The 17,514-nt window shown below is 41.6% G+C and overlaps 1 protein-coding gene across 4 annotated transcripts in view; it reads left to right on the top strand.

Moving 5' to 3' along the window:
* The window catches only part of FAM227A (family with sequence similarity 227 member A), a 317,179-nt gene that overhangs the window by 36,888 nt on the left and 262,777 nt on the right, over nucleotides 1–17,514 (top strand). For 3 of the 4 annotated variants that reach the window (XM_033929448.1, XM_033929447.1, XM_033929446.1), the window contains exons 2-4: nucleotides 6,264–6,381; nucleotides 8,561–8,720; nucleotides 10,035–10,123. In XM_033929448.1, coding sequence (XP_033785339.1) covers nucleotides 8,597–8,720; nucleotides 10,035–10,123 — 213 coding nt within the window. In that variant the 5' untranslated portion in view covers nucleotides 6,264–6,381; nucleotides 8,561–8,596. Of the gene's footprint in view, nucleotides 1–6,263; nucleotides 6,382–8,560; nucleotides 8,721–10,034; nucleotides 10,124–17,514 lie in introns of those variants that run through there. The other variant, XM_033929449.1, reaches the window with a different exon arrangement.

The following is a 17,514-nucleotide window of genomic DNA, read 5'->3' as shown; positions in this document are numbered from 1 at the left end:
AAGACTTCCCCTTTTTTAGATATGTTCTGAATGTCTACTATTAAATCTCTATCTACTTCTTCCGTCTGTGAAGGAGGCCTGTATATCACACCAATGTAAATATATTCACCATTCCCTCTTTCCAGATTGATCCACAGTGCCTCTTCCTTGCTCTGCAGATCCTGCAATTGTGTGGCTTTAATATGATCTTTAACATATAACGCTACTCCCCCCTCCTTTTCTTCCTTCCCTGTCTTTCCTGAACAGATTATAGCCCGGTATAACTACATCCCAGTCATGGTTCTCCGTGAACCACGTCTCTGTGATTGCCATTATATCCAACTCCTCTTCTTCCATCACAGCTTCTAGATCCAGAATCTTGTTTCCCATACTTTGAGCATTAGTATATTCTGCTTTCCAGACTTTGCCCCCCTTTCCCATTCAGTGATTTACTTACCTGAGGGTTTATACTCACCCGGGAGCTTTGATCACCCTTCCCCATTACTTCTAGTTTAAAACCCTCTTCAGTAGATTAGCCAGCCGGTTGGCAAAAACACTTCTTCCCTTCTTTGATAGATGTATACCATCCCTGCTCAGCAGCCCTTGGAAAATCATCCCATGGTTTTGAAAGCCAAAACGCTCTTGACGACACCATCCACATAACACCATTACTGAAATTTGTGTATCGAAAAAACCATCATAAAACTTAGCTCATGTGTTATAACATCATTACTAAAGCTCTGAAGCTCATGTACTGTAACATCATTATGTTATTGTTGTTAGGTGCCATCAACTCTTGTTCGAGTCCTAGTGACTTGATGAATTGTGAATCTAAAAAGAAATTGGTTTTGTGCTAGTCTGGAAAGGTCCTCTTGCGTCATCTCCATGGATATTTCCAATATATCCAGCCATCTGATTGCAGGTCACCCTCTTCACCTTGTTCCTTTGATCTTCTCAAACATGATATCCTTCTCCAGTGATCTCTCTCTTCTGATGGTGTGACCAAAATAAGACAGTCGTAACTTCATCATTTGGGCTTCAAGTGACATATCCGGTGTGATCTCTTCCAGAATCGATTTGTTAGTTCTTCTGGCAGTCCAAGGCACACCTAAAATCCTTCACCAGCACCAAAGCTCAAATGAGTCAATCTTCTTTGTGTCTTGTTTCCGTAGTGTCCAGCTTTCGCATCCATAACTGACCACTGAGAAAATGATTGCATGGACAAATCTGATCTTCATTTGGAGTGTTATCTCCTTGCCTTTTAATCCTTTTTCAAGAGTTTTCATTGAAGAGTGACCAAGTACTATTCTGCGTAGTATTTCCTCTCTGCTAGTTGCTTATTTGTTTACTAAAGACCCCAGGAGATTGAAATTCTTTACAACTTCTATTCTATCACCTCCAAGCTCAAAATCTTCATCATTTTCCATGTTCATGATCTTCGTCTTGTTTATGTTCAGTTCTAATCCCATGTTATGACTTTCGGCTTTGACTTTTCTCAGTAGATACAGCATGTCTTCTTTGTAGCTGTTGCCATATGGTAATCCTACTCCAATGTATGCATAGAAACAGAGAAAACGATGGCAGATACAGACTATGTGTATATCCTGTCAGTCCATCAACACCAGGGGTGTCAAAGTCCCTCCTCGAGGGCCGCAATCCAGTCGGGATTTTAGGATTTCCACAATGAATATGCATGAGATCTATTTGCATGCACTGCTTTCATTGTATGCTAATAGATCTCATGCATATTCATTGGGGAAATCCTGAAAACCCAACTGGATTTTGGCCCTCAAGGAGGGACTTTGACACCCCTGATCTACACCAACTATAAGCTCTACAATCCCTTCCTCTCCCTTAGAGATCCCTGTACTTGTCTCATGCTTCCTTGTATTCAGATATAGTCCTTATCTCCACTACTTCCATTGGGAGTAGGGTTACCATATGGCTCCAGAATAAAGAGCACAAGCAATATATGTACCACCACTCAACCAGAAAAGTGAGTCTACTATCAAAAAGGCCTCAGAATTGGAGCCTACACACAGTTGTACAATCACAAACTGGGAAAATCAGCATAGTTCTGTTCCTGTTTGCTCCAATCATTGGCCCCAAGACCTAGTGCTAACATTTATTTTACCCCTTATTCCACTATCCTTTATCACTATTTTTTGTCGTATTTTTTATATTTTATATTTTATTTTAAACATTTATTATAAAATATTAAAAATATATTAAAAATACGACAAAAAATAGTGATAAAGGATAGTGGAATAAGGGATAAAATAAATGTTAGCACTAGGTCTTGGGGCCAATGATTGGAGCAAACAGGAGCAGAACTACACTGATTTTCCCAGTTTGTGATTGTACAACTGTGTGTAGGCTCCAATTCTGAGGCCTTTTTGATAGTAGACTCACTTTTCTGGTTGAGTGGTGGTACATATATTGCTTATATTTTTGGTGACTGGTACCACGTGGGCTTATATATTTAGTTTATGTACTAGTACATTGCCCTTTTTTCCTATTAAAATGGCACAGCAAACTTGGCAAAGTGGCTTAAGCTTTAGTGCTGATTTTATCAGCTCAGTATTAGACTCCTCCATGTCAATGAATTGGGAACAATCTACAATGAATAATTCCATTTTGTGGGATGAAATGATTGTTTTATCTAAAAGATATATTCGGGCTTGACTCCATGGAGCTACCTTAACAGAATACTGTAAGAAAGAATATATCCCCAGGGGATTACGTGTGTATAAGGAACCACGGATGTTTAATGAGGATATGGAATTTAATCAGAAATGGATATCTATTTTGAACAAATGGATTTGATGGTGTTGATTATAGATCACACTCGAAAATCTATGGCTACCATCAAAGTGGAGATAGAAGACAAGTTGAAGACTTTGAAACAAAATTCAAGTGAGAACGATTTTAAGCGACATCAAGATGAGGTGAAAATTAAAGTAGATGGGTTCAGAGCAGATATACAGAAAGATAAATTTAAGAAATTTAAAAGAGATGAACAAGATTATTTACAACAGAAGGTTTATCCATAGTTAAAACCAAATGGCTCTGGAAACCCTTCAGTTGAAAGGAAAGTTACTTTTGATCAAACTTCAGAATCATCAAATTCTAGCTCTACTTCTGATGATTATTTTTTAGGCCCCAAGCCCCGCTATCAACGCAGAGGAAGATGGCGGAGAGGAACTGGTCGGGGTCAAGGACAATATCAAAATCAAAACCAAAGTTATCGACCACAAACTCGATCACAACAACGGGGGCAGAGGTATCCAAAGACTCTCAATTACATTCCAATGCACATAAGGCTAAACATCAAGTGAAGATACCGATAATAAATTTATCTAATCACCAACTGACTACTGATGAATGTAATTTACTATCTAGAGGTCTGTCTTTCTTAAACAGGGTGGTTTTTAATTCTTTCCAAAAGACCTACAGTGTCTTTCGGAAAGAATTAAAAACCACCCTGTTTAAGAAATTCATACCCTAGCCAGACTTTTTTCCCCCCTCAACCAAAGCTACCACACCTCACCCGAATTCCTTCATTCCTCATAATAGGAACCCTTTATTCTCTGTCTGTCATTATGTCCTCCACACAATCGTACCCAGCTTCTCGCTGGTGCCCCATCATTTAATGTAATACGAAAATAAGTTAATTCTTCTCAACAACCTATGTATATTTATGTTCTAACCATTTTGCACCTTGTAATTCACTGACCACTCAATGTTCTCTTATCTTTTCACTCTGTAATTCGCTGATTGTATAGTTTAACTTATTGTGAACCTTGTAATTCACTGTCCTTGTAACTCACCTTGTAATTTTACTGACCGTTCAATGTTCTCTTATCTACCTATACTCTGTAATTCTCTGTTTGTACAGCTTTTTTTTTTCATTGTGAACCGCCTAGAAGTCGCAAGATTATGGCGGTATAGAAAAATAAAGTTATTATTATTATTTTGTACCAACTACTCCTGTGGATAATTTTCAAACAAAGGTTGATCTGGAGAAATTTTATAGAACGCTGAGAATTAAATCATTTTTTTCAAAAGAACATTTAGAAGACCAACAAGATGATAATGTAACTGTTATTCCTAAATAAACTTGGGTTCCACCTGGTCCGGTGGACCCATTAGTGGAGACGTTTCATAAATTGGTTATGGCAGATGTTGAAAATAATGTGAGAAAGCAGAATAGTTACAGATAAGGAATTGATTATCAGAAAAGCTGACAAGAGTGGCATGATAGTTTTGCTCAGTAAGGAAGCGTATTTGAGAGAAGTACAGCGGCAACTGTTCTCTTGATCCTACTGAACATCTACAATCAAGAATTAATATATTGACGAAACAAGGAGTAGAGAAAGGATATCTAACAAAGAAAGAATTTCGTTTTTTGAATGTAGTACATCCAAAGATTCCAATTTTTTATTTATTGCCAAAGATTCATAAATCTTGTACTGCACCACCGGGAAGATCTATTGTTTCAGATCGAGGTGCATTGTTGGAAGCGTCTTCTATTTATATTGATCAATTTCTTCAACCTTATGTAAAACAAACTATTTCATATATTCAGGACACGACGGAGTTTTTGAAGAAACTTGAGGGAATGAGCCCTGATTCTCTGTTAGTAACTATTGATGTTTGCTCCTTGTATACGATCATACCACAAAATGAAGCCTTGGATATAATTCATCAGACTTTAGACAAAAGGGTTGATCCTAGGGTACCAACAGATTTCATTTGTAAATTAGCGGATATCGTCCTCCATGATAGTTTTTTTATGTTTGAGGATCATCTTTTCCATCAGAGATCAGGCATTGCGATGGGCATTACCATGGCCCCCTCGGTTGCTAACCTTTTTATGGATAGGTTTGAACATGATTGGGTATACCGGTCCCACTTTTATCAAGATGTCAAACTTTGGATCGGGTATATAGATGACATCTTTCTTATATGGAATGGAGGGGTGGATAACCTTTTGAGATTCCTTTCCTATTTAAACAGCTGTCATTCTAAGGTTAAATTTACCCACACATATAGTCCCGTTCAGATTTCATTTTTGGATGTGAACATTGAGGTAGTAAATGGAGAATTTTGTATAGAAGTTTACATTAAACCGACTGACTGTAATTCAGTCCTCCATTTCTCAAGTGCTCACCCTATATCCCTTAAGAAGAGCCTGCTGTATTCTCAATTTTTGAAAATTAGGAGAATATGTTCCTCTGTAAAGGACTTTAAGAGACAGGCTGATGATTTAAAAATGAAATTCCTTCAAAGAGGGTATCCCTCTAAAATAGTCTCGGTGGCATATAAAAGGGCATACTTTAGTCCGCGAGATAGGTTGTTTGCTCCCAAACGTTCTTTAAGCCAACAGATAGGGGAACCATGTGTGACGTGTGTGATCACATATTCAAGTAGTAGTTACCAAGTTGTTCGTTCCCTTAGAAAACATTGGGAAATGTTGAGAATTTCGGGGACCTTCAAAGATCATCATTTGAGGATAGCGTATCGGAGGAATCGCAATCTGAAAGAGATTTTATGTCCATCTATTCTGCCTAATGCTGATGCTATGGCGGAAACAGTATTTCGGGGACACCAAAAATGTGGGTCTTGTCAAATGTGTGGGGTTATGGTATGCACTGATACATTTTGCAATCCGAGGGATAGGAAAGAATATACCCTGAAGCATAATTCTGACTGTAAGACACACGCGGTAATATATATACTTCAATGCCCTTGTGACCTCCAGAAAACTAAGTGTTCGCCTTACGGAACACAAGAGTAATATCAAAAACTTGCATATGGGGGCTCCCTAGCAAAGCATTGTGTTGAGTATCACCACGAATTTACATCCTTAAAGGTAGTGGTAATTGAAGTTCTGAAGCAAGGGATAAGAGGGGGCGATTTTAGATGGTGTCTAGCTCAGCGGGAACAGCGCTGGATTCATCAACTGGACACTTTGAGCCCTAATGGTTTAAATAAAACCATGGAATGGCAACACTTCTATTAGTTGGGGGTGGATGCTATCTGTTGTGACCAAGTGGTTAGTGTTTGAAGTGTGGAACCAATGAGCTAAGGTGGGAGTAGCCATGTTAGTACGCCCTTATGTCATTACGCTAATACTTGAACTTGTATAAAAGAAACGCTGTCGCCATTTTGATAGTGTTTGAAAATTTTGACGGATGGAATTAAGTTATGTAAGTAACGTTTTATCTATTTATGAGGATTTATGTGCATAGTAAACTGATTAAACTTTTCTTGAATTGTAGAACTGGATGCCCTGAAGCAGCGGACAGAGATATAGTCCGCGAAATGCTGGCTGCGTCGGCATAGCTTGAGTCAAGCACTGTTTAAAAGAGGCATTTCTAGAGACAAGTATTGCCTAAGATAAGTGGCTTTTTTTGTCAATTTTTTCTACATACTGGATAAGTGGACTTATTTTTAACAAAATGGAGGGATAATGAAATGATAAAGTTGAAGACACTAGTGTTATTTGTATAAGCTAATATTTAAACATTTATTATAAAATATTAAATATATGACAAAAAATAGTGATAAAGGATAGTGGAATAAAGGATAAAATAGGTCTTGGGGCCAATGATTGGAGCAAACAGGAGCAGAACTACGCTGATTTTCCCAGTTTGTGATTGTACAACTGTGCGTAGGCTCCAATTCTGAGGCCTTTTTGATAGTAGACTCACTTTTCTGGTTGAGTGGTGGTACATATATTGCTTATATTTTTGGTGACTGGTACCATGTGGGCTTATATATTTAGTTTATGTTCCAGAATAAAGAGAACAGATTGAGATATCTGGGTTTTACTTCCATTTAAACCAGGGATCTCAAAGTCTCTCCTTGAGGGCCGCAATCCAGTCGGGTTTTCAGGATTTCCCCAATGAATATGCATTGAAAGCAGTGCGTGCACATAGATCTCATGCATGTTCATTGGGGAAATCCTGAAAACCCGACTGGATTGCGGCCCTCAAGGAGGGACTTTGAGACCCCTGATTTAAACCAATGTAAGTAAAACCTGGATGTCTCAATCCATCCTCCTTTTTCTGGAGCTATATGGTAACCCTAGGCATGACCAGTAGCTTAAAGAGACACCAACCTTCCATCCTGCTTTACCGTGCGGCCTATTGGCTGGCTAAGGAATGTCTGACCAATGGTGTCTCCTAAGCTACTGGTCCTGCCTCCTTTGCAGCTTTTTGGCTGGTTAAAGAATATTTGACCAATAAACTGTAAGGAGATGTGGGAGTAGTACCTGCAGAGATATAGCCTTACTTCCTGCTTTCCCCTGCAGCTCTACATCAGGAAAATTTCAGCTCTGGTGTCTGGACAGTGCTGAAAAGAATATTGGGGGTGGTCTAATACCTACAACACCCACAGAGCTGGTGCCTATGGCTGAGAGAGATTCACAAGCCTGACCAGCTGAAAACTCTCAACAACTCTCCCTCCTGTGCACCTTTTAAATAGCAGATCTTTGCTAACAGCAAGCGGCGATTGATATACGCCCTATAGTCTTCCCTCTGACACAACTTCCTGTTTCTGCAAAGGCAGTACATCAAAAAAGAAGGCTGTAGGGCTGGTGCAAGCAATTTGTAGCAATCGTTACTCATTGGTAGTGAAGAGATGATGTTTACAAGGTACACAGGGGAAGGGAGGCAGTTTGAGAGACTGGCAGGAGTGACCAAATTTGAAACTATATCCAAATCTCCTGTATGATGGATTTTTCTACCCACCCACCTTAGGTCTAGCCCCACCCAAAATTGGGTGTCTGGCTATGCCCCTATTGTGAGGTTGTTTGGGGTGTCAGAGTATCTCTGTAGGTAGATTAGGGGGCCAGCTCACAAAGAATCCACTTGTTGAAACACAATCTAAGCTCATACAAAAATTATATCAAAGTAGACAGAGTAAACCATTAGGGGGAACAGGTTTCAGGGTAGTGAAGCAGTTGCAGGGGATAGTTCTTTGGGGTAGGTCAATTTGCTGTGTGGGTTTTTTTTGAGGATAGATTTTGGGAGTTGCACAGTTGGAGTAGTTTCAGGGGATAGTTTGCAAGGTAATGGAGCAGTTGCAGGGAGATATTGGGGGTAGTTTTCTTTTGTAGGAAGAGCAGTTTGGAGGTGATGGACCATTAGTGGGGAGTAGTTTTGTAGGCTGGAGTTGTCTGGGAGCATGGGAGAGCATTTCACTGGGGTAATGTTGGGGAAAGTTTGGAGGTGTGAGAAGATAAAGAATGGGGAGATGCAGTTATGTAGGAGGAATTTTCTATCTGCTATGTTTTACTGCATGTAAGTTTCTGTGCTATAGAAACTGGAACTCCTTCCATAGAAACACATTAGGCTATTATTTTAAGGGGGGGGGGTGGCTTATCTCTTTGGAATGTCTGATTTGGCCCATTTTTTAACTTGATGTGTTTTTTCACTGATTTACCCACTTGCCAAGTTTAACTCCAATCCTTTTTTGTATTATTCTTTCCAGCTTCAATTGAATCAAAAATCACAGCTTCAAGACTTCAGCAAGGACAGAGAGAAATGAATGGAAATGTTCTTTTGTCTCATACAGTTAGATATATTCTGGAAAAAGAAAACAGCTTGAGATGGCTTTCATTAATCAGGCAACTTTACCTATTGTCTTGTTTGAAGAAGTCCGGACAGATACCCTCATGGATCAAGAGATGCTCAGACAGGAGGCACAGCGGATTATAACAGAAACTCCAGCTTGTATCCTGCCATAAGAGGGAGCATGTATCACAGAAAATTAGATTGTAGTAGTATTGGATGGGTTCCCCTGGGCAGCCTTTCAGGCTGTAATGCTAGTATTCGTTAAGAAGACATTTATTTCTAATGAAAAGCTAGTTCATAAAAGAAAAAAAAAAATCAAAAGTAAAAAGGAACAGCACCACATATAGGAAGTCAATAGGTATCCTTTTGGTTAATATGCAACTGATAGCATATTTTAAACACTAAGCCCCGAGGGCAGAATTAGGCCCCAAATTCAATGCTGGGCCCTGTCTTAGCGCTGGCATTAAATATTGGGGTCTGACCGGATTGAACTTATGTAGGTCCGGATGATATTTAGTTGGGACATGCATAAGATAATTATACCGGTCCTGACTGAATAACAGTTGGGGCATGAAAAGCACTGGCTAGGCATCCCCTTGAACAGCATCGGAACCCTTCCTCCCCAATCAACATCTGGACCCCTACCATACCTCCTGATCAAAATAGGCACCCTTCCTGACTCTGATCAGTATCAGACCCCCCCCCCACCATTCCAATCAGCATTGGCACCATTTTTGCCCAAAGCCAAAAAAATGGCCCCAAAAATGGTGGTCTCAGCTTACATTCGGGTCAGCACTCCCGAACCTGTTGCAGGCCTCTTTCAGGCCTGCCGTGAGACCTGGAAGTCCAGTGGTGGCCAGGACAGGAGGGATTCCTCCCGCTTCCAGTCCCAGCTGATTCTAAGAATATATACCTCCTTCCCGCCTCCTCCATGTACCTTTAGTATCCCTGGTGGTCCAGCAGTGAACCGCGGCAGGAGTGATCTTCCTTTGCTCCTGCCTGCACAGAGCCGCTAGATGATTGGCTGCAGTGCCTTCATGGCAGGCCCAGTGGAGGCCTAAAAGGCATTGGGAGGGAGGGGAGACAGGGTACAGAACCTGGTTGGGAGGGAGGGGGCTGGATGCAGAGCCTGGCAGAGCAACAGGAAGGGGGAACAGGGTACAGAGCCTGACAGGGCAAAGCACTGCACTTGAATATTAACCCTAAGGTTTATATTCGAGTCAACCTTTTTCCCTCCTTTTTAGGGGGAAAAAGGTTACCTCAGTTTATATTGAGTACATATGGTATATATTGTAGGGATGGGGAAGAGTTATGGTTCTTCCTGAAGTTAGTAATCCAAGCTTGGGGTGTGGGTGATATTGTCTTTGGAATTACTGCTGCAGAAAGCAGTGTTTTTGGCCTGCAGGGCAGTGTGCCAAATGTTTCTTGTAGTAGTAAACAGTTGTGTCTCTCCTTGACCTATCTTAAACCCAGTGCTTTTAATCGGCTCCATGCATACCGTGAACCAGAAGCTCATCAGCTCGAGAACAGACCTCTGCAAGAGTAGCAGCAAAGACTTTGTGGTGAGTGTATATAGTTGCTTGTTAGTTCTATGAATGGCAGGGGCAGCATACAAAGCTAGGTGTCACATGCAGAGATTATGAGAAATGTATCAAATAGCACCAACCAGCACCTGAAAGCTCCAGTTACAGAGGGAGGAGGTCAGCAGCATATCTGGAGTAGCATGTACAGCATAGATGTCAAACTCAAACCCACGGGCCAAATCTGGCCCGCAGTGTAATTATATTTGGCCCACGAGAAAATGCCAAATGTCTACTAGAGCTGGCCCACCGGTAGATAGCGCATGCACTGCTAATACTACAAATCCCAGAATGCTCTGCTTGTGCGTTGGCGTGTCAATCAGGACCCACAAGCGTCCCCTCTTCTGTTGACATTCATTAACGGCCTCATGCTACCAGTCACATTGGGACACCCCTTCCAAAAATGGCCAAATAAAAGGTGGAAAACAGAAGCTTTCTAGAAAAGTGGGAAGCATAATATCTGTTCACAAATGTAAAGGCTAGTTTTATTGTGGCAGCAGAGATTGCAAAATCAGCCCGGCCCTTTAATGAGGGAAAGTTTGTCAAAAAGTGCATGATCAAAATTGGCGACGTCGTGTGTCCAGATAAAAGGCAAGCATTTTTAAATGTGAGCCTTAGCAAAAACACAGTAGCTGATCGTACATGTGATCTTGCCACAAATCTAAATGAACAGCTGATGGAAAAGGGAAAAGATTTCATTGTATTTTCCCTTGCTGTGGATGAGAGCAGTGACATAGCTGATACTGCCCAGCTGCCAGTCTTCATCCGTGGAGTGGACTCAAATCTGCGCATTACGGGGGAACTTTTGGGATTAAAATCAATGCATGGCACAACCACAGCAAAATAAATCTTTGAAGAGGTTTCCAAATGTGTAACTCAAATGAGGCTACCTTGGGATAAACTTGTGGGATTAACGACAGATGGTGCACCCGCGATGTGTGGTCAAAACAGTGGATTGGTAGCCAGGATTTGGGAGAAGATGCAGGGGGGGGGGAGAACTGTGCAGGTAAGCTACTGTTTATCACTGCATCATATATCAGGAATCGTGTGGCAAAGCCCTGAAGATGGAACATGTTATGATCACCATAACACGAGTAGTTAACTTTATAAGAGATAAAGGTTTGAATCACCGCCAGTTCAAGTCTTTTTTGGAGGAGTGTTGTTAGGAATATGCAGACATGCCGTATCACACAGAGATGAGATGGTTAAGCAGAGGATAATTACTGAACAGATGTTTCAAGCTGCAAAAGGAAATTTGGCAGTTTCTAGACAGCAAAGGGAAAGACACAGCAGAGTTCCGGGATAAAGAGTTTCTGTCTGAGCTGGCATTTCTCTGTGACACCATGAGTCATCTCGATGTACTGAACCTGCAGCTTCAGGGGTGGGGCCATGTCATCACAGACATGTACGCTGTAGTGAGGGCTTTTCAAACAAAATTGTGTCTGTGGGTAGTGGCGTACCTAGGGTGGCACCTGGGGCCCATCAATTTTTGACACCCCCCATGTAAAAAAATATTTTTTGCAATAACCATGAAACGGAATAAATGGTCAGAATAGAAACAGGCAGTGAAAATTTTCTTTTATTGAACCTCATATATGTAACCATTATTCCAAACATAACATAACATAAATTATGTCTGAATTGTCATGACATTAGAAGTACATATGGAGTAGTTGCAGGTGATGCTTGGGACAGTTCTGATTGTGTTAGTTCGATTTTATGTGTTTTTTGAATAGAAGGGGTTTTATTTCTTTTTTGAAGGTTTTGTTGTCTGTGGTCGAGGTCAAGAGGTTGTAGAGTTGGGGGTCGAGTGTTGCAGCTCGAGTGACTAGGAGGTTGTCGTACAGTTTTTTTCTTTTGACATTTTTGGTTGGAGGGTGTGTGAATGGTGTGTGGGTTCTCCTGTGTCTGGTTGAGGTGGATTGAACTAGTCAATTGTTCCAATAGGCTGTTTATTGATTTAAATAGTAGGCAGGAAAATTTGAAGTGTATTCTCGCTTGTATTGGGAGCCAATGTGAGTCGTGGTATGCTTTTGATGTGGTCAAATTTCTTCAGTGAGTAGACCAGTCTTAGAGCTGTGTTTTGTATTGTTTGTAGTTGTTTTATCAAGGTTGTGGAATCTTGACTGTTTTTCCTCTATTTTTTTTCTAGTTGTCTGCATTGTCTTTTTAGTAGGAGTAGTTTATTGCTCTGGGAGTTGGTAAGTATGAGAGAGAAAGATGAATGTAGGCAAACTTGTTGAAGACAAAAGACTTTTCACAAGGTACATGAGAAAGAGGGGAGGAATAGGAATAAGATTGGAAAGGTGGAAATTTGAACCAGTGGGGTAAGAGTTTAAAGTTAGGATTGGGACCGATAGCCCAAGCAGAGGAGAACAAACAAGAGAGAGAGTATGGAGAACAGAACGGAGATGGCTGAATGAAAAGACCAGTAAAAGCCATCACATTGTTTCAGATCAACTGTGAAAAATATTATCTACTCTTTGGTATTTGCCAGCTACTTGTGATGCAGACTGCCCAAGGAACTTTGCTTGACATAGCATGGCTTATCTTAAGAACATGTGAGGAAAGTGGATACTGGGAGGGGTGAAAGAAAGAGGAAGATAGGTAAAAAAAGGAGACACTAAAAAGTTTTGTAACCTCTATTCTAGGGATCTTATACTGTTAGTATATCCATTTTTAATGGCCTGGCTTCTGAACACCAAAGTAAACTTATTTAGCTGAAGAAATTAGTTACCACCCCCCCCCAATTCCACACACATTAATTCTCTTCCATTTTTGTTCCCATTATAAAAAACACTGATAAGTTCCCAGGAAAAAAATACATTACAATAAGAAGTGAAAACAAAGGCCCCTACAGATGAGAACATAACATAAGAATAGCCTAACTGGGTCAGACCAATGGTCCATCATGCCCAGTAGCCCATTCTCATGGTAGCCAATCCAGGTCACTAGTACCTGGTCAAAACCCAAAGAGTAGCAACATTCCATGCTACTGATCCAAGACAAGCAGATGCTTCCCCCATGTCTTAATAACAGACTATGGACTTTTCCTCCAGGAATTTGTCCAAACCTTTCTTAAAACCAGCTACGCTATCTGCTTTTACCATAACTTCTGGCCAATTCATTTTTAAACTTAAATCTTTCCTTCCAAACAGAGACCTTGCTAGATGTCAAATGCAGAACAAGGTAACTTCACACGGATTTAGCTGTGCAGGAAATGTGAATCTCCTCATACACTCACCATATAGTGCAAAAATTGCAAAGGTCTGTTTTTTTTTTCTTTCGATCACTACATAGCCTAATGCCACACAAGCAGCGCTGTTACAAACATATTCTGAAGGTCAATGCTAAGGTTAACAAAGTTTCCTTCCTTGGACCACAAGGAGATACTGACAAACCACTGGAAGAGATCCTAAAACAACTACCCAGGCACAACACCCAAAGACCCACTCAGTGTGTGAACCAGTTGAGTGGAGTGGACTAACGGGGGGGTGAAAATGGGCCCGGAGTTTGCCCAGCAGAATTTCAAAGACCACCTCTTCCTCTCAACACATTGACACGCTGCCACCACCACCACCACAAAGAACACCTCACTTTATAAACTTTATAAAACACATTATTGTATTTTCTTATAAAGCACATATTTTAACAGAACTCTCTGACATCCTCAGCCTTGCTATTCACAAAAACAGAAGGAAGAAAAGTTCCCATTTCCTGCTGTCTCATGTCCCCGGCCTATACAATATTTTTCTTCTGCAGACCCTTCAAAAGTCTGACCAAATCCTCGTTTCACTTGCATTATAAAGTACTGAGGATGCCATCTCTCCCCATTCCCAGGTCCTAAAGTCTAAGACAGTAGTGCAAACTAGTGCTGCCCGATTCAGGAAAAAAAATTTTGATTCGATTCAGCCTATTGAATTGGTTTTTCGATTCGATTTTTCTGCCCATTTGGGTGTTTTTTTTTCAAACATCCTGATGGGTTTATTTTATAGCTTTTTCACCCCCTTTGGCTTCTAACCACACTGGCGCTGTGGTGTAAACAAAATAAAGAAACAAAAAGGACTTTTCTTCTCTCTGTTAAATCCTAGCTCACGTTTGTGGTCTAACACCAGCTCTGGCAGGATACACTTTTCAAATCTGACATATTGTAATCACAAAACAGAAAATAAAATTAGTTTTTCTACCTTTTGTTGTCTGGTCAATATTCAAATCTTGTTGGTCCCAGGCTCTTGTTGGTCAAAGGCCCTGGTTGTCTTGCTTGCTAGGGTCTCCTTCTTTCTTCTTTCTCCATGCTAACCATCCATCTGCCATCTCTGTCCTCCACTTCCGTTTCCCATCCCTCCCCCGGAGGTCTGCCATTTTTCCTTTTTTTTCGTCTCCATCTACAGATTCACCTTTTCTTAACTACCCGTTCATCCAGCATCTCTCCCTCCTTCCCCACTATCCCAGGGTCCACCATCTCTCCCTTTCTCTTCCCAACTATCCTCCTATCCAGTATCTCTATCCCCCCTTCACACCATCCCTTTGGTCCAACTTCTCTCCCTTTCTGTTCCTTCCCTCCCTAAATCCCATTATCCACCATCTTTCTCCCACTCCTCTGTTTTTAGACCCATTATTTCTTCCCCCCAAAGTCCGGCATATGAACGTATCTTTGAACCCCCCCTTCCCTCCCTCCCTCCGTGTACTTCTACACCAGGACTCCCTTCCCTGGAGGTCTGTCCCCCCCAAAGGACTGCACCTCCCCCCCCGAAGGTCTGTCTCCCCTGAAGGCCTACACCCCACCCTTGAAGGCCTGCACCCCCCCAAAGGCCTGTACCTCCCCTCCAAAGGTCTGTCCCCCCTGAAGGCCTGAACCCCCTCTGAAGGCCTATACCCTATCCTTAAAGGCCTGCACCCCCACCTGAAGGCCTTCCCCCCCTTGAAGAACTGCACCTCCCCCTGAAGGTCTGTCCCCCCTGAAGGCCTGAACCCCCTGAATGCCTGAAGGCCTGCACCCGAAGGACTATACCTTCCCCCCCCCCCGAAGGACTGTCCCCCCCCGGAAGGCCTGTGTGTTCCCCTCTGGCCTCCCGCGCCTCCCTTTACCCGATTGCAGCAGAAAGCAATCTGTAGAAAGGATCACGAGTACTTTAGTGATCTTTGCAGGTTGCCATTACCTCCGGAGTTGTTGTCCGTCTGTTGTGGTCCCGCCCCTCCTCTGACGTCAGAGGCAGGAACGCGGCAGAGGGACAACTCTGGAGGCCTATGGCAACCTGCAAGGATCGCTAAAGTACCCGCGATCCTTTCTGCAGGTTGCTTTCTGCTGCAATTGGGTAAGCGAAAGCCTTGGGGTCGGGCCATGAGAAGGGAAGTTCCCGGGCCATGACTCCAAGGCCGGGAGCACCCCCCTTATGGCTTGCACCCGAGGTGGACCGCCTTCCCCCTTGGTACGCCACTGCCTGTGGGAGACTCAGATGCTACAAGGAAACCTGGGCCATTTTCCTTGCTGCCAAACCATAAAAGCACAGATCTCTACCGCCGTATTCCCAAGTACATAGTTTGCTGAAAAACTCAGCGTACTCAGTGCCGAGTTTACCCAGCAATTTGCCGACTTTGATGCCCAGAAATGTAGGTTTGAACAGCTTAGTTATCCATTTGCAGTTAACATGGAAAGCGCACCAACTAACCTCCAAATGGAGCTGATTGAACTCCAGTGTAGTGACATGCTGAAGTCAATGTATGATGCTGTGGGCGCTGCACAATTTCCACGTTATATCCCTGACACAATGCTCCAGCTCCGTACCCAAACTGCTCAAATGCTCTCTATGTTCGGAAGCACATATCTGTGTGAGCAACTATTCTCCTACATGAAGATGAACAAAACATCACACAGGAGGTGTCTCGCTGATGAACATCTTCACTCAATCTTGAGGATTTCCTCAGCTCAGAGCCTGACCCCAAACATCGATGAACTAGCATCCAAGAAGAGATGCCAGGGATCTGGCTTGGACCATTGTGCATCAGAGTACAGTAGATCAGAGTGTAGCAAACTGAGCTTGAATTAATGTTTACTTTATGCACTTTTCCTTGCTACTCCAAGGCATGGACTTGAATGGTTGGATTTTCATTGAAGGATATTAATATTATTATTGTTAGCCTGTGAAAAAAAGGTTACCATTGAAATTTAACTCAAAAGAAAGAGGCATAAGATTTTTAAAAAATTTTATTTAAGAAATGAATGCCACCAATGTGTCTTTTATTTGACATTTGATTTCACATATGTTTATAGTATTAAGTTTTGCTTGTTCCAGATTCAATGTTTAAGCAAAACTTAAGTTTGTTTCCATATGAAAAGGTTCATCGTTATATCTGATAAGGAAAAACTTCCTCAATTGTAGACATTTTTTCAATAAATAGCAAGATTGGCCCGCGACTTTGTCCAAGTTTCTTATTTTGGCCCACTGTGTATTTGAGTTTGACATCCCTGATGTACAGGATTATTGTTGATTCTCAAGGCTAGTAATATGATGGATGAGGGCAGATAAAGGCTAATATAATATAACATAATAAATACTGTAGTTCATCAGTAGATAAAGACCTGCATGGTCCATCCAGTCTACCCAACAAGGTGGCCAGAATTGAATCTGGGACTCTGAACAGGTTTTACCTGGTCATGATTAAACACTAGTATACTTAATTTCTGTCTCTCTGGGCCACAGATGGTAGAAGTCTGCCCAGCACTAGTCCTACTTCACAACATGGCCTCTCAAGTCTACCTAGCAAGGTTGGTAAGAGGTTACTTTCATCCTTGATTTTGGAGAAGGAGACAAGTCATTTCACAGCTGCCTTGAGCTGAAGTGCTCAATGAATTGGAACCATCCAGATCATCAGAGATGCCAAAATTAGTCCATTACAAAGAATAAAATTTACTGTCCCAAAAAGTACAATTTGCTGCCCCAAAGTATTACATTTTTCTGCTCTAAGGAGTGAGATTGAAGAATAAAGAGTAAGAGCTTAACTATTTTTTGAGTGAAAATATATTTCCTCCTATTTGTTTTAAAAGTATTTCCATGTAGTGTCATTGAGGGGCTCATTTAAAAAAAAAAAAGATAGACATCCAAAAGATGGCGTAAAACCAGCACTTGGACATCTTACTAGTCAAAACATCCAAGCAGCCATTTTCAAAACTGACTTTTGTTGGAGAATGGAGTTGTAACATTAATATCATGGTTTGGCTACTTTAAGAGAGTCATGGTTACTCCCGCCGTTTACTCACGTTTCACTGAATTTCTTCACTTTGACAATCAGAGTACACATGGGGGAAGGTCTTGGCTCGCATTCCCTCTAGTAGTGATGGACTGCCTATAAAAGTTCCATCCCCAAAGAGCTTA

The sequence above is a fragment of the Geotrypetes seraphini genome, chromosome 2 (genome assembly GCF_902459505.1).
Source record: "Geotrypetes seraphini chromosome 2, aGeoSer1.1, whole genome shotgun sequence".
In the NCBI taxonomy this organism is placed as follows: domain Eukaryota; kingdom Metazoa; phylum Chordata; class Amphibia; order Gymnophiona; family Dermophiidae; genus Geotrypetes; species Geotrypetes seraphini.
Note: the sequence above shows the minus strand (reverse complement) of the source record. Positions and strands in the feature narration are given on the sequence as shown.